Here is a 14392-nt window from a genome sequence, read left to right on the forward strand (position 1 = left end):
GCCCCCCCGCCGAGGCACGCCGCTCCCAGCAGATCCCCACCCAGCATGGTCAAGGTTGAGGAGACAAATCCAAGATAAAGAGCCTGCCCTATCTCATACTTCATCCCAGCGGGCAGCGTGGGGTTGTAGAAATCCATAACGATGTCGCTGGTGCTCCATGAGACCGGCACCAGGCAGAGGAGCCCGGCCCCGATGAAGCCAATCCCGCCGGAGCCGGCGATGGAGGCCTTGGCGGGGCTGCTCTCGGCGCAGCGCGTGCACTTCATGCCGACGACGGCGATGGCAGCGGCCAGCACGGACAGCAGGCAGGAGGTGACCATCATGGCACGGGCGGCGCGGAGGTCGGCGGGCAGCGCCAGCTGGGAGCGGTGCGCTTGGCACTGGTAGACGCCGGTGCTGTGCCACACGCACTCCATCCACAGCCCCTTCACGTAGGCCACAGCTGTGATGATATTGGTGCCCACGTGTGCCGAGCGCCACCAGTGCGGCAGGATGGTGGCAATTAACGTCCCAATTAGGCCCAGCAGGCTCAGGGAGAAGCCGAGCAGCTCCAAGGCCCAGCTCGCCATGGGAGTGTTTGTCCTGCCCGGTTCTCTTAATGAGGCACCTCCGCTTGGGTTCCCTCAGAAAAACACGAGCTTTTCTTGGAAGATGTGCAGCTGTTTTACTCTGACACCTCCTGCTCGCCTAATAAAAGGTAATTGAGGAAAAAAGCAGTTAATTATTACCCCAAAGCATTGCCTCTCCAGCCAGTGAGGTGCATTCCAAGTGCAGTGAGGGCAATAATTAGCATAGTTATCGCTGTTAATCGTATTTTTGTGGAAGTAATGGGAAAGCAAGCTTCCCTCTTCCCTTATATAAACAGCCTTCTGCTGCCCGCTGGGAAGAGAACTCAAGACAATTTATGAAATGGAAAAAAAATATTTTAAATGCAAATATTCCTCTTCCCAGCAGGCTCTTCAAAAAAACAAACATGATTTCCTCTCTAAAGCAGAGAATTAGGTAGTGTTAACACTTGGAATGAAGGAGATTTATAAAGTAGGGAACTCCAGGTTGCTTTACGCGATGAAAACATTCCCAGAAGGTTGTAGCAGGACTAGGAAAACAATAAGGGTGTATTTGCTCAAAGTAGGGAGCAAAGAGAGTGATTTAAAACCTGTGGAAGAGGATAACAAATATTGGATTAAAGTCGCTTTCCTGACTGGCCAGTATTTCTTGAGGTTGCATTTCAATAAAGCAACTCCAAGGGGAATAATTTTCATTAGGGTCTGTGGAGTTTCACGTCGTGATTTCAGTTTGTGGGTAAAATGTGGAATCAGGTGAACATCCTGGAACTTCTGAGGGGCAACACCTTCACAGTTTGGTGGTGTATAAATCCAAGCTGAAAAACAAGGAATGGCAACTTTTCCTTCTGGATAAATCCCAGATTGAGTGGCCTTTTCCAATGGCTGCCTTGCCAGCTCTGTTATACATCATGCATCATGTGTGTGGGCAGAAACCCGATATTTTAATATATAAAATAACCCTTGTGTCACAATCCAGCTTGGAATTCAGAAACAGGAACAAATTTAGGCTCCAGTTCTGTCAAGCCCCATGCACGTGCTGAACTCCTGCTTGGAGGAGAAAGTGGAAGTGTTCGCAGGACCTGGCCTGAGCAGGAAAAGGGAGGAAAACCATCTGGATCAACTCATCAATGCCATCAGGACAGCCGAAGGATGCAGAGGGAGCAAAGTGAAAGCTGCTCCACATTCCCCTTGTCTCAGACTTGTCTCTAACGAGTCTGGAGTGCTTCAGGTGAACATCAATCAGTGCCAGGGTGTGTCTCCGTTGTTGTGGCATTCACTGATCTCTGCCTGACAGCAAAATCATGGAATCATGGAAAGGTTTGGGTTGGGAGGGACCTCAAAGCTCATCCATCCCATGGGCAGGGACACCTCCCACTGTGCCAGGCTGCTCCAAGCCCCAATGTCCAGCCTGGCCTTGGGCACTGCCAGGGATCCAGGGGCAGCCCCAGCTGCTCTGGGCACCCTGTGCCAGGGCCTGCCCACCCTGCCAGGGAACAATTCCTGCCCAATCTCCCATCCAGCCCTGCCCTCTGGCACTGGGAAGCCATTCCCTGGCTCCTGGCCCTCCAGCCCTTGGAAATTGTCTCTCTCCACCTTTCTTGTAGGATGGGGCGTCTCTTCCCAAAACAATCCCTTGGACATTGAGAAAATAAAGGGAAAAATGGAAAAGCACAAGGATTTTATGGCCTAGGCAGGACAACACCACAGGCTGAGGACTCTGTACTTCCACTCGCTCCTTTCACTTGGAGTGTGCCATGGGATGGGGAGGAATGGGATGTTGGATTTGCTGGCTGAAAGGGAAGAGCAAAGCAAAGAGCAGCTTTCCTTTAGTGTGCCTGGTTTTAGGAAAGCTTTTTCCTCCTGTTGCGACTTTCTGGCGTTTCAGATCCTCTTTATGCAACACTTAAGTGAAAACACCTGAGTTTATGTGGCTGCTGAAGTAATTTGCCTCATTTGCATATCCCGAGACAAACACAGAGGGTTTTATATCCGAAATCATTGTTCCAGGGGAGGTCAGGCTGCAGATTCCTCTCAGCTACCACAGATATGACAGGCCATGGGTTAGGGCCAAGCACAGCACAAAGGAGCAAACCGTTACCTCCAGCACTACTGGAGATATTTTATTTCTGTTCCAACCACGAGAAGTCCTCAGTGTTTGTTTTCCCTGCAGGTTATATGGGTTTGGTTCCCATATTAAGGAAAATTAAGCAGCATTTTCCCTTTTTATGTTATTATTTGTTTCCCGTGAGGCACATCTGTATCCAAGCATGCCACCCACCTCAGGGAAATTATCCTGGGAATATTCCTCCAGGATCAGGGAGATCTACACATGGTTTTGGGCCATAGCAGGACCATAAGGGACCTCAAGACATCACACAAGATGTTGGCAACCGAGCTGGAAATGGAGCTTGTGTCTCCTGTGTCCTCAATCCTCTCACATCCCCGGTTTTGCCTGGTCTGGGAATCTCCCACTCCCTCATGATGAGCAGATAGCACGACCCAAGATTATCCTCTCTAATTCCTCATCCCACACACGGCATCCACACATTGCCCACATCCAGAGGAGTGCTCCGGGTCGCTCTGGTGTGTTTGCAAAGAGGCTCCCGAGGTCGGGCACGAGGCTTTGCAGCTGATCCCGGGGAGAACACGACCTCAAAGGAAAATGTGATTTACACCACCAGTCCTGGGAAATGGACCCCCGATTTAATGGAGGTCAGAACACTCTGGCGCTCGGCAGCAGCTATTTTTAGACGTCATTAAGGTGTTACTTTTAAACATTAGCCATTAAAAGCTTTCTAATTTAAGCAGCCAGTGTTAATTAGCCCCGCTCGCTCGGCGTCATGTTTTCCATGTGCCTTCCTCAGCAGTTCCAGCTGCCCCTGGTGCTCAGTAACACTTTCCCTGCTGGGCACCAGCCTTCCCCTCCTCGCTGCCAAGTGGCAGAAGCAGCAGGAACTCAAGACATTTATCTCCAGGAACATCAGCAGCCTTGTGGAAATGTCTCACTTTACAGCTCAGCTCAGGAACATTCAGTGGGATCAGATGAGCGGCAGCTTGGATGTTCCTTGTGGGCTGAGCCAGTGAAATATTAAATCACAAATCAGCCCTTTTTTTCTGCATGGGTTGTGTTTGTTGATATTTCTTAAGGAAGTGAGCAAATTTTGCTTTCTCACTGGGGAGTCACCCTTTTCTAGCAGGGAACAGGAGGAGAGGGAACGGCCTCAGGCTGGACCAGGGGAGGCTCAGGTTGGACACCAGGAGCAATTTCTTCCTGGAAAGGGAGGTCAGGCCTTGGAAGGGGCTGCCCAGGGAGGGTTGGAGTGCCCATCCCTGGAGGGGTCCCAGGAAGGGCTGGAGGGGGGCCTCAGGGCCTCGGGCTGGCATGGGGCACAGCTTGGACTCCATGGTCCTGGAAGTTTTTTCCAACCTTAATGATTCTGGGATTCTGCGAACCAGAGCCAGCCTTTGTGGGGAAGTAAAGATGGCATCTGGGATAAAAACCAATAAAAAAAGAGACACAATGTCCATGTTTAGCCTTCATGACCTTCAAGGCCCATCTAAGCACTGAGTGACTGCGAAATGATGTGACAATTTATGAAACTTTTGAATTCCCTCACCCTGCCAGCTCCTGCCAGCTTTATTTTTATGAGCACAGGGGCTGGAAAGACAGTATTTCCATACAAACTTTAGTTCTGCCTGATGCCATGTCTGGGATAAATCCTTGGGCTGGATCCATGGGCTCTATCCCAGCTGCCTCCGCCTTGGGAGCCACGGCTCCAGAGTAAGCTCCAAATAAACAGCAGAATCTGATGTCACTAATCTGGGTATTTACCCAGGATTAAATAACAGATGCATGTTTTACTGCTGTCTCTTTCATTGTTTCTCATTTTACTGTTTCCCTGCCTGTAGCAGTCTTATCCTTTTGTTCCTGCTCTTTCTAAGCCCTTTCTCCAGACCTCTGAGTTGCTGCTGTGGCTGCTGTGCCCCTCCCCTGGGCTGCAGGTGGTTCTGCCAATGAATTCTGACCCAGGAATTTTGGTATTTCTCTGTGCACCCTTCCCAACTTCAGTTGTACCTTCAGCACCCACTAATTCTGCACCAATTCCCTCAGAAATGCCAGAAATCCCTTTCAGCCTCCACACTGGGAAGGCAAAATGATGAGATGTCCTTCTTACAATGTGCTGGACCTCAGCTGAGCCAGACCCTTAAGTATGTACTCATTTTACTTTTGAAATTAACTTTCCTTGATTAATCTCTTACAACCTGACTAATTAATGTTTAAGGCTCAGAGCTTTGGGGCGTGCTCAGGTTCACCAGACAGGTGAGTGAGGTTCCACACCCTGGCATTGTAAATTCTGCTGTTTCAACTTCCCAGGCCCTCTCACTGCTCGCTCCTGCTCAAATATTTCCAGGGGGAAAAAAATAAATTGCCTGGTAAGAAGAGCTCCCTGCTTGGATGTGGGCGAGGGTGGGCAGATCTGAAGGGAAACAAGGCCCGCCTGGCTCACAGCAAAATTCTTCTCTTCATTCCCACCCCTCTTTACTTTTTGAAAGAGGAGATTAGGAAATCAATAAAAGTTTGAGAGGCACATTGTAACCCAGCCTGATCCTACACCTACTCCCACCGCCTCGCTGCCACGGATCAGGGCAGTGCAGCTGCTGTTCTCTCTGCCAGATGTGCAGCAGGAGCCCTCCTCACATCCCTGAAGCCTCCAGCACCTTCCCTGTGTGGCTTCATGGATTTATAACCGGCCTTGCAGCACCTCAGTATTTTCCCAAATTTCCTCATCGGAGCCAGGGAAGGTTTTTGGGGTTGTCTTGGCGGTGGGTGCTGCCCTTCAGTTCATGGCTTGTTCCTGCTTGGGACCAGTCACACATCATCTCTGCTGGATTTAAAATGATCTCTCTTTGAAATACTCCTCAAAAGACACCAAACTTTTTGTTTCCATCATGGAATTATGCAGCTTTTCGTGGCGTGTTATTTGGGGTTTTTCTTAGAGGAGCAAACTGGAAGTTTCATCTTCACCCTGAATTTTTATAAAAGTCAATAAACCTGGAAAAACTGGACAGGCCGTGAAGAAAACGGGATCAGGTCCACATTTTGGCTCCGTTTAATTTTACTCCCCAAATTTTAGAGTTTTGTCCCCTCAGTCCCACAGATAAAACCAGTGGCTTTAGGGAGAGTTTTATGTCACATATGGCATTAATTGCCAGCCCCCTCGAGGGCTGCCACCTGCTTTTTGGGGTGGCTGGGTGGATCATTTGTCACATCTCTAACTCATTCTCTCAGTGTCCTCCCATAAAATCTGTGATGTGACAAAAAAAAAAAAAAAAAAAAAAAGAGTGAAAGATCAAAATTATCTGACTGTGGTTACAAAAGGATTGATGTGGTCGGAGGAAGGGATATACACATTTAGCTCTTTGCTTGGCACATGAACAAAAGCTCTTGCAGCTCACAGGATCTCATTTTTTTTTTGCTGAAGGAAGCCAAGGTAATTAGTTTTGGATGATAACAAACATCCACCAAGGTATAGCAGAGAGGAGGATATTTTAGCTTATTATATCTACATTTGTATTCTGCATACAATGGGAGTATTTAATTCTGCCCTCTGTTTAGAATATTAAAATACACACCAGAAACCTTCATTTCTGTGCAGAAATTCACTGGAATTGGTTTACTGAATCCTGGAGGTGTTTGTTTGCCTGTAGGACAATGCTGGAGGAGTCAACACCCCCCCAAAAAATGGCTCTTTTCTTGCACTTGACTGTGGCTTTGGAAGAGTTATCAGTACCTGTCTGAATAATCTTAATTTGGATCTGCCTGCAAACACACAAACACTGTGAAATCCTGTATATGAACACGATAAAGCAACATTTTTTTCCTTTAGAGCCCATCCCTCATTTGGTCTGGAGTAAAGGATGGTATTCAGGGAAAGGAATAATTCCCAAAGCTCCTGGGGAGTGTTGGGCAGATCAGAGCTGCCAGATTTCATTTCCAGGGGGTACCAAACATGACAAGAAATTCAGTGGCTGGTGGGACAAAGTGATGTGCTATGAAATTCTCAGTGTTATTAAAATCAGGTGATTGGTTCCACTGGCCAAACCCCAAACACTGAGTGACATTTCTTGATAATTTTGACTTGTCTTCTCCATGAGAATAACTCCAGCTGAGGGTAAATTCATTGGTGCTTCAATCACTGATGTTTTAGAGTGAGACCACAAAGCCTTTGCTCTAAATTTCATGCAGCATTTTTTTAATAAGTTGGGAAAAAACAAGGTAAGAGTTTATCTCAATATTTACACGTGGGATTGGGGTGAAAACAAATCTTTGCCGAAAAAAAAAAAAGAAAGAAAGGAGATGTGAGAAGCAAAATATAATTTTTCCGTGCACCAGGACCCTTTTCCTTCCAGAATAAAAGCAGCCAAACCAAGATCAGAAAGTCTCCGTGCTGGAAACAACCATATCCAGTTGTGGAACATGATCTGCTGGAGCCAGGGGAGGGCTGTGCGTAGGCTGGGCTTTTATCAGCCCCTCAGATTAGAGGGGAAGGGGGGCACCAACATCTGCACAAAGGCTTGGGGCTGCAATGACGCAGAACTTACGGGGGGCTCGGTGCCCTGGAGGATTCCTGTCTGCGAGTGAGAGCTGGCAAATTACCGAGAGCCTCGGGGATAAATCAGGGTATTTGTTACCCGGAATGCCAGCAGATGATGGAGCTGGTGTAGCCCCGGGGGCAGGAGCCCTCGGGCCGGGCTCTCAGCCCGCATAAATCATCCACACACCTCGGTGAAGGGAAAGGAGCTTCACCAATTTACCCCAGCACGGGTTTGGCTGCTGGGAGCTTGGGAGGCAGAGTTTGGAGCTCTGTTCCCCCGTTCCATGTGTGCAGTTTGCTGGCTACCGATTTTATCTGAGTTATTATAATTTATAGCCAGACACCTCTGTGTTTTCCCAGCCTGCCTCTTCCACGAGCGTTTCCCTCCAGATTATTCTGGGTGATTTTCCCCCACTCATTTTTTAACTGGCTCAAGCCTTGGAGTTTCCAACATTTCCTGCGGCAGACTCCTCCACAGTCTGCTACGCTCCACAGAAATACACCCTGAGAGCCAAACCAAATGCTCGTGCTCCTTCTCCCAGCTGGATTTCCTTGCCTCAGCCCAAACAAATTACCTCGTTCATGTGCATGCTCTGCCAGTATCTACTGAGAGCAATCCTGCCCTGTTTATTATCCGTGTCTCACCTGGGCTCACCCTCCTCCTCCTCCTCCTCCTCCTCCTCCTGCTCCGCACTCTCGCGCTATTTATGTTCTTTAATAGTGCTTAAAATGATTTTCAGCCCCATTTAACTTCACCTTTGTTGCAGGGTTTGTGAGTTTTGGGCTTTAAGCTACCTTTGGCTGTTCAGCCATGGCACAGCCTGGTGTCAGAAGGGGATCGTGATCCTCAGACTGGCTCAATGCGAAATCTTGCTCAGTGTTATCCCATGGTGCAGGTGCTTCCAGAAACTTCTTCCAAACATTTCAACCATCGCTTGTTAAAGACCAAAAGGAAATTCAGCGTGTTGCCAGCGGCACAACCTGCTGGGGGTCTGTGTCCTCAGCTATCCTCTCACTGCCAGGATTGCTGGTGGCTCCCCAGAAGGCAGCACAGCCCCTCTCCTGACCCTCCTTCCCCAGGCTCAGCCCTCGGGGGGGTTGCTGTCCCACATGGAGGGGTCGGAGCTCTCCCGTGGAAAGATCTAAGGGAGAAAAAATGCGCCAGTGCAGACCCTGAAACAGGATCTGGGCTGCCATGCTGCACACGAGGAGGGGGAAGGGGAAGGGCAAGGCCATTTGCTGGATCCAGGCTAAGCTGCCCGGAGTCAGCAGGATGTCTCCCCATGATTTCCATGCTCATGGACTCAGGGCACCCTTCCCCTCTCACTTCTGCCCCCGTGTTGGCCCAATAAACTTCCATCCCACAGCTGCCTAGGCATTGTCTCACATCTTTTATTGTATTTCTTCGCCTTTTTTGGTTCCCATGTTTCTCCCAGGCTGAATTGCAGGCAATGTCTGAGCAGCTCATCCTAAACACAGAATCCCTGAGGTTGGAAAAGCCCTCCCAGCCCAGCGAGGCCCAGCTGTGCCCGATGCCCACCTTGTCCCCAGCCCAGAGCACTGAGTGCCACCTCCAGGCTTTCCTTGGACACCTCCAGGGATGGGCACTCCAAACCTCCCTGGGCAGCCCCTGCCAAGGCCTGACCTCCCTTTCCAGGAAGAAATTCCCCCTGAATTTATACCTGGCTGTGTGTGCTGCACAAACTGCACCATGCCCGAATAGATGGGATTTGTGGCACATGTGGCACCCGGGTTTGGCAAACACCAGGAGCTCAGCTGGCATTGCTGCTCCAAAGGCATTTCTGGAAGGGGTTTGGCAGCCCCAGACTGGCCAAACATCCCCATTGTCCTGAGACACCTCTGAGAAGAGGTTTGAACTCGCTGGTGTTGGTGTGAGCAGAGAGCAGCTCCCCCAGAGTCATCTGATGGAAGGGATGGTATCAAACATGATCCAAAGATCTTCTCCCTTAGGTGTTTACCTTAACTTTGGACTGGTGACACACTCATGGATACCCCATCCCTGGCAGTGTCCAAGGCCAGCTTGGACACTAGGGCTTGGAGCAACCTGGGATAGTGGAAGGTGTCCCTGCCCATGGCAGGGGGTTGAAATGAGATGAGCTTTAAGGTTCCTTCCAACCCAGACCGTTCTGGGATTCTGGGATTTTGCACAAAGTTTCAGGCCCTCCCACTTGCACACCTTCATTGGAGACATTTTATTCCCAGGCTGACTGAGTTCCATGGCCAAACCAGCCCACAGCTGACTGACACAGAGCTCAGGAAGCTCGTGGCTTCCTGCACAAGACCTGGGGCACTGAACCACACATAAAAATCCCTGGAAGCACCAGATTGTCATTTTCCCTTGGAGCTAAGCCCTTGCTGGACTCCTCACTGCCACACTTTACCCTGTATTTGCTCCCCTAGCTGTGCCTTTGGCCGTGGGTGAAATTCTCCCCACATCTTTGATATTTTCATTTGTCTTTCAGAATGACATCAGCACAAACAGCGCTGTCAGCCCCAAACTCATTCATCTTCCCTGTGGCTCTCAGAGAGTGCCATAATTATTTAGCGTCTTAAAACCTTCACACTCTTACAGCTCTCATAAAGTAGTTATTCAGCTCTTGATATTTTCTCCCCAGCTGTGATGATTTAATCTAGCCTGGGGTTTGAAAGGCTCAGCCAGGAAAATCCCAGAGCGCAGTACAGCTCATTTATAAGGCTCAGCATTTCTGCAGTACCCAGCCCGAGCTGGGCTCTCCATCTGCCTTATCTAAACACTGCCATCACCCTGCATTTAGGGTTTCATGCTAAGTTAAACCACCACACAGAGCTCAGAGAAACTCACACATCTGGCCTGGAAATGTCATCCTGTATTTGAAACATTTTGTGCCACAGCTCGGTATTAATTCAGGTAGAGCACATTTGTTTGGGGAGGTTTCGTTCTCCTGCCAGCAAGGGGGAAGCACTGTGGTCTCTTCACCACAGAAGTTCTTAAAAAAACCCCCAAAGATTAGCTCGGTTCCCTAACTACATAAATCACAGCTTTTTATAAGCATCACAAAGTTATTCCGAGGTGATTATAACACAGGTGAAATTCCCTTTCTTTCCCAGCGATGACAAAAACCCCGAAATAACTCAGCTATGCAGCAGAGCCATTTTATTTCATTCTGAATTCACCCTCTGAATTCCACAGCCAGGAAATTCTCATGATTAAGATGCCTCTTCAAGACATTAAATGACCACTATAGTTTCTGCTGCATGTTAATGGTCAACAAGAAGAGTTTTAAAGTTTAAATTTCACACAGAAATTGCAAGTACAAACCCCTCACACTACATATATTTGCTGTTGCTGAGCTAACATTGAAAGACACGTACTAACTTTTTAAATTTCCTGACTTTTATGATTGCTCAATTTTGCAACCTTAACATTATTTTGAAAGTAGGATTGTGTAAAATTTCCCCCAAGGGACTCAGAGAACTCTGTGCTTTTGAAACGTGGCCTTTCTGTAGCTAATTTCCCTCGTTTTCTTGAAGGGTTTGGGGTTTTTTTTTTTCCCCCAACCTTGCAGACAGGAGCAAAATTGCAGGACCTCAAAAATAATCAAGCGTTTTTCTGGTACCCTGGTGCCTTAATTTTGTGCATTTGCTGGGTTTTCATTCTGCAGTGCAGGTGTGCATCTGCTATGGATCACAGCCCTGTGCAGGAAAGCACTTGACATCCCCAGAACCACTCCCGGGCCTGAGGTGAGGAGCTTTCCTAAGGGCTCTCCTGGACAGGGGAATATCTTCAGAGATATTTAAAATTGAGAGGAAATGGAATTTAATATTCCTATTGATGCACGAGGGGTTGAAACAGATGACAAATTACAGGTAAATGGCTGCTGTGTGCATATTCCCTGAGCAGGAGTGGGAAAGGAATCCTTTCTGAATATATGGAATTATAAAGCAACACAGTGAGTAGGAGAAACTGCATCCATCTGAAACAACCACAGGTTGTTCTCAGCTTGTTTTGAATGGCAAGGCTGAACTGGTTTCTGTGCCCACCACTGCCTGGTTTGCTGGGGGCAAGCACAGAGTGGGAGCTCTTCCCTTAAATGGGCTTTTTAGGTGAAAATTCTCCCCTTGTGAGGGGGCTTAGCGGAGCCACACAACATTCAAACCCCCTCAAAGAGGATTAAGCAGTGTCTGGAGGTTAATGCTGCCTCTCCACAACGAGGTAGCTTTGGGAAAAGGGAATTTTGACAGCAAAGGAAGGACAACCTCCCTCAGCCCAACTCCCCGACACGGAGCAGTGCCAGGCACCTGCACTTCACCCAGTCCTCTTCCCTTGGCAGCAAGAATCCCAGAATCCCATAAATCCCACCCTACACCTGGCTGGGCTGGTCTGGTTTTGTTACTAACCTTAAATAGCCCTCAGAGCAGACGTGTTCACCACAGGAAGTCACCCCTACGAGCAGGACCAAGGGCTGCAGTAGAAAACCAATATCTTTTTTAAACAAGCCAATCTCTCGTGCTACAAAGAGCACAAAACCTTGTGGGAGCAAAGGTCTTCCAGAGGGCTCAGTGTCACACAGGAGAAAATGATTCACACTGCTGGCAGCCTGGTTTGAAAAATCTGTACAGTGATGGGGAGGTTAAATTTGGGAAGTACTGGGTGATGCAGGTGCTTTTCCTTTGAATACCCCTGAATGCCTTCCCCTTTCTTCCTTGATTTTTAGAAGAAAACCCCAAACAGCATCCCCTCTTGGTCCACAGAATGAAGGCATTGTTTCCAGTGCCTTTTTCCCAGCATGGAGCAACTTTTCCTATGGTAGAGATTATTTGCAGCGTCAGCTTTTACAGGGACTCAAGGATTTGGCCATTACAGCATCACTGCCTTATTAATCTTATTATTCCTGATCTCTTGCTCCTATTTCCATGGTGTCAATACGCTTTTCAGAGGCAGTCACGCCTTCCAAGGAGTTTATCAGTGCCCATCCAGAGATGGAAAAAGCCTTATGTTGTTCTGACTGAGCTTAGCCCAGCAATTACCCCGCCAGTGCTTCCTTGGAGCAGCGATTCCGGGTGATGAAAGCTCCAGACCTGCTGGCTCCGAGGAGTTACTTTTTACTGTATCAACTTTTCACATGTCATAAAAAGTGGAGCCACATGAGAAATTGAAGTTATCTGTGTAGCCCCAGGTCGCAGGGAGCAAAAGACTTCTAAAGCAAGTGATGTGATTAGGGGAAATAAGGAAATGAAATCATTTAATGGGAATGCGCTGTGCGTAGAAGGGATCAATAAAGAGTTCCCAGGAGTTATCAAGGGCCGTTTAGTGCTTTTTTTGGATCTAAACTCTCTAATCCCTGCCCCTTCTGGTTTATTTGTCCTCCATTCTAGCACATATTGCTGGGCTGTGATGCATCCTGAGGATCCCAGCAGCTGCTCAGCCCCAGGATGGAGGTGTTGCGGGAAGGTCAAGTTTTCCTCGTGTTCCATCTCGGATTCTCCCTGAGAACCCTCTGGCTCTTCACAAGTGCTTTAAAGCCTCGTTAAGGATATGGATAGAAGCTGGTTTCCATACACAGCGAGTTACCTTCCTCTTCCTGTGGATTAATACCTGCTATGGAATACTCATCCTGCGGGATTGCCCGGTAGCAGCGAGTCCATCTGGATGCTGATGGACAAAGCAGTGCCTGGCTGCTGAATCACTTAAAAAAGCAGTTATTGCCGAAAAGAAAGGAGGTAATAAAAGCCTACAGGCCTCCTGTGACATCTGTGTGACCTTGCTGTGACTTCAGAGTCTGTCCCTGGATGTTTTTCTGAGTTACCTACCTGTGGTTCTTCTAACAACACAAAAGGGACGAATAAACAAGGATTGAAAACTGTCAGGCCTGAATTCAGCAGCCACTGACATTCCCCTTCACTTGGGCGGGTCCCGGGCCAGGGTTTTAATTCTGGGTGGTGTCACGTTATTCCCTTGTCGCTGTTGACAACAATAAGCTTCACTCGGGTGAGTGCTGATCAAAAACTCAGAGAGGGACAGGTTACAGACAGAATTTGGGCCAGCAGATGGTTTTAACGCAAGGTTGTGTTAAGCAACATCAAAATTTTTTGTTTGGTGGTGCCTGCCTGAGCTGAGGAAGGTGTGCCAGCAGCCAGTGGGGCAGGTTCACTCGTGTCCCTGCACCTCTGTCACACAGCCAGGCCTCTTTCACTGCAACATCTTAATTTTTGACCCTTATTACACCCTATATCCAGTCAGGAGGATGGCTCTGTCCACTGATGTTTCTTTATCATTGCTAGAAAAACTCAAAAATGCTTCCCTGAGGGCAAAGGTCCTACTTGTTCTGATGGAAACTGAGCCGGGCTGTGGGATGCTGAGGAAGGCTTCAGGCTTTGCCCTGTTCTCCTGAGGATTAAAAGCTGTTATCTGTGGAATGGACAAAGTTTTACCAGATAAACAATGTACTTTTAGTCAGCCTGAATTTCGAAGTCAGGATATCCCTACATCCAGTAATTCTGTGTACCATGGGATCACACCAACCCTAAGGCTGAAGACATCTAATTTGGGAGATCTCTGTTGCGGTTTAGACCGAGTTTATAGTTGAAGTTGTATCTCAATGCACAGAAGTCTTTTTGAATGAGTTTTCCTCATTCTCTGCCTCAAAAAATGTGTTTTACCTACAAATGTAAAAATTGTGTTGGGCTAGATCGATGTCCCAGCACTGCCAATAGCTGAGGTTTAGGAAATAAATAAAAAGTGGAAGAGAATGTGGCATTGCTTTTTCAGAATGTTGTCCCCACAAGCTGATCATCACAGATTTCTTGACCCTAAAGTGTTAACTCAGTGATTCACCTTAATGATTTTTTCTTTCATTGTTCCGTCCAAGTACTTTTTGAACACCATGAAGGTGTTTGACGTCAATTCCTCCGTGACAAAAGGGACAAAACTCTTTATTTTCTTGATATTTTGAATCTTTTACATCCCAATTTCATTTCATACTCCTTTTTCCCTGTGTTAGAACCATAGAATGGTTTGGCTTGAAAAGACCTTAAAGATCATCTCCTTCCCCCCTCCCGCCATGTGCAGGGACACCTTCCACTAATCCAAGTTCTCATTCCCAATTTAACATCTCTGTACTCATGACTTTGGAACACAGGTGCCACTGTGAGGACAATCCAGACCCACGGGGCTCAAATGTATTTGATATCAGGAGATATAAACCAGTTTGGCTTTTCATATTGGAGCTC

General features: G+C 47.9%; 1 protein-coding gene across 1 annotated transcript in view; it reads right to left on the minus strand.

Annotated features, from left to right (window-relative positions):
* CLDN14 (claudin 14) overlaps positions 1-813 on the minus strand; it is a 2347-nt gene extending 1534 nt beyond the window's left edge. Inside the window, exon 1 of the mRNA XM_017736324.1 lies at positions 3-813. Coding sequence (XP_017591813.1) covers positions 3-569 — 567 coding nt within the window. The 5' untranslated portion in view covers positions 570-813. The remainder of the gene's footprint in view (positions 1-2) is intronic.
* Positions 814-14392: the final 13579 nt, after the last annotated feature.

This window comes from Corvus brachyrhynchos, unplaced genomic scaffold, assembly GCF_000691975.1.
Source record: "Corvus brachyrhynchos isolate BGI_N302 unplaced genomic scaffold, ASM69197v1 scaffold434, whole genome shotgun sequence".
Classification (NCBI taxonomy): domain Eukaryota; kingdom Metazoa; phylum Chordata; class Aves; order Passeriformes; family Corvidae; genus Corvus; species Corvus brachyrhynchos.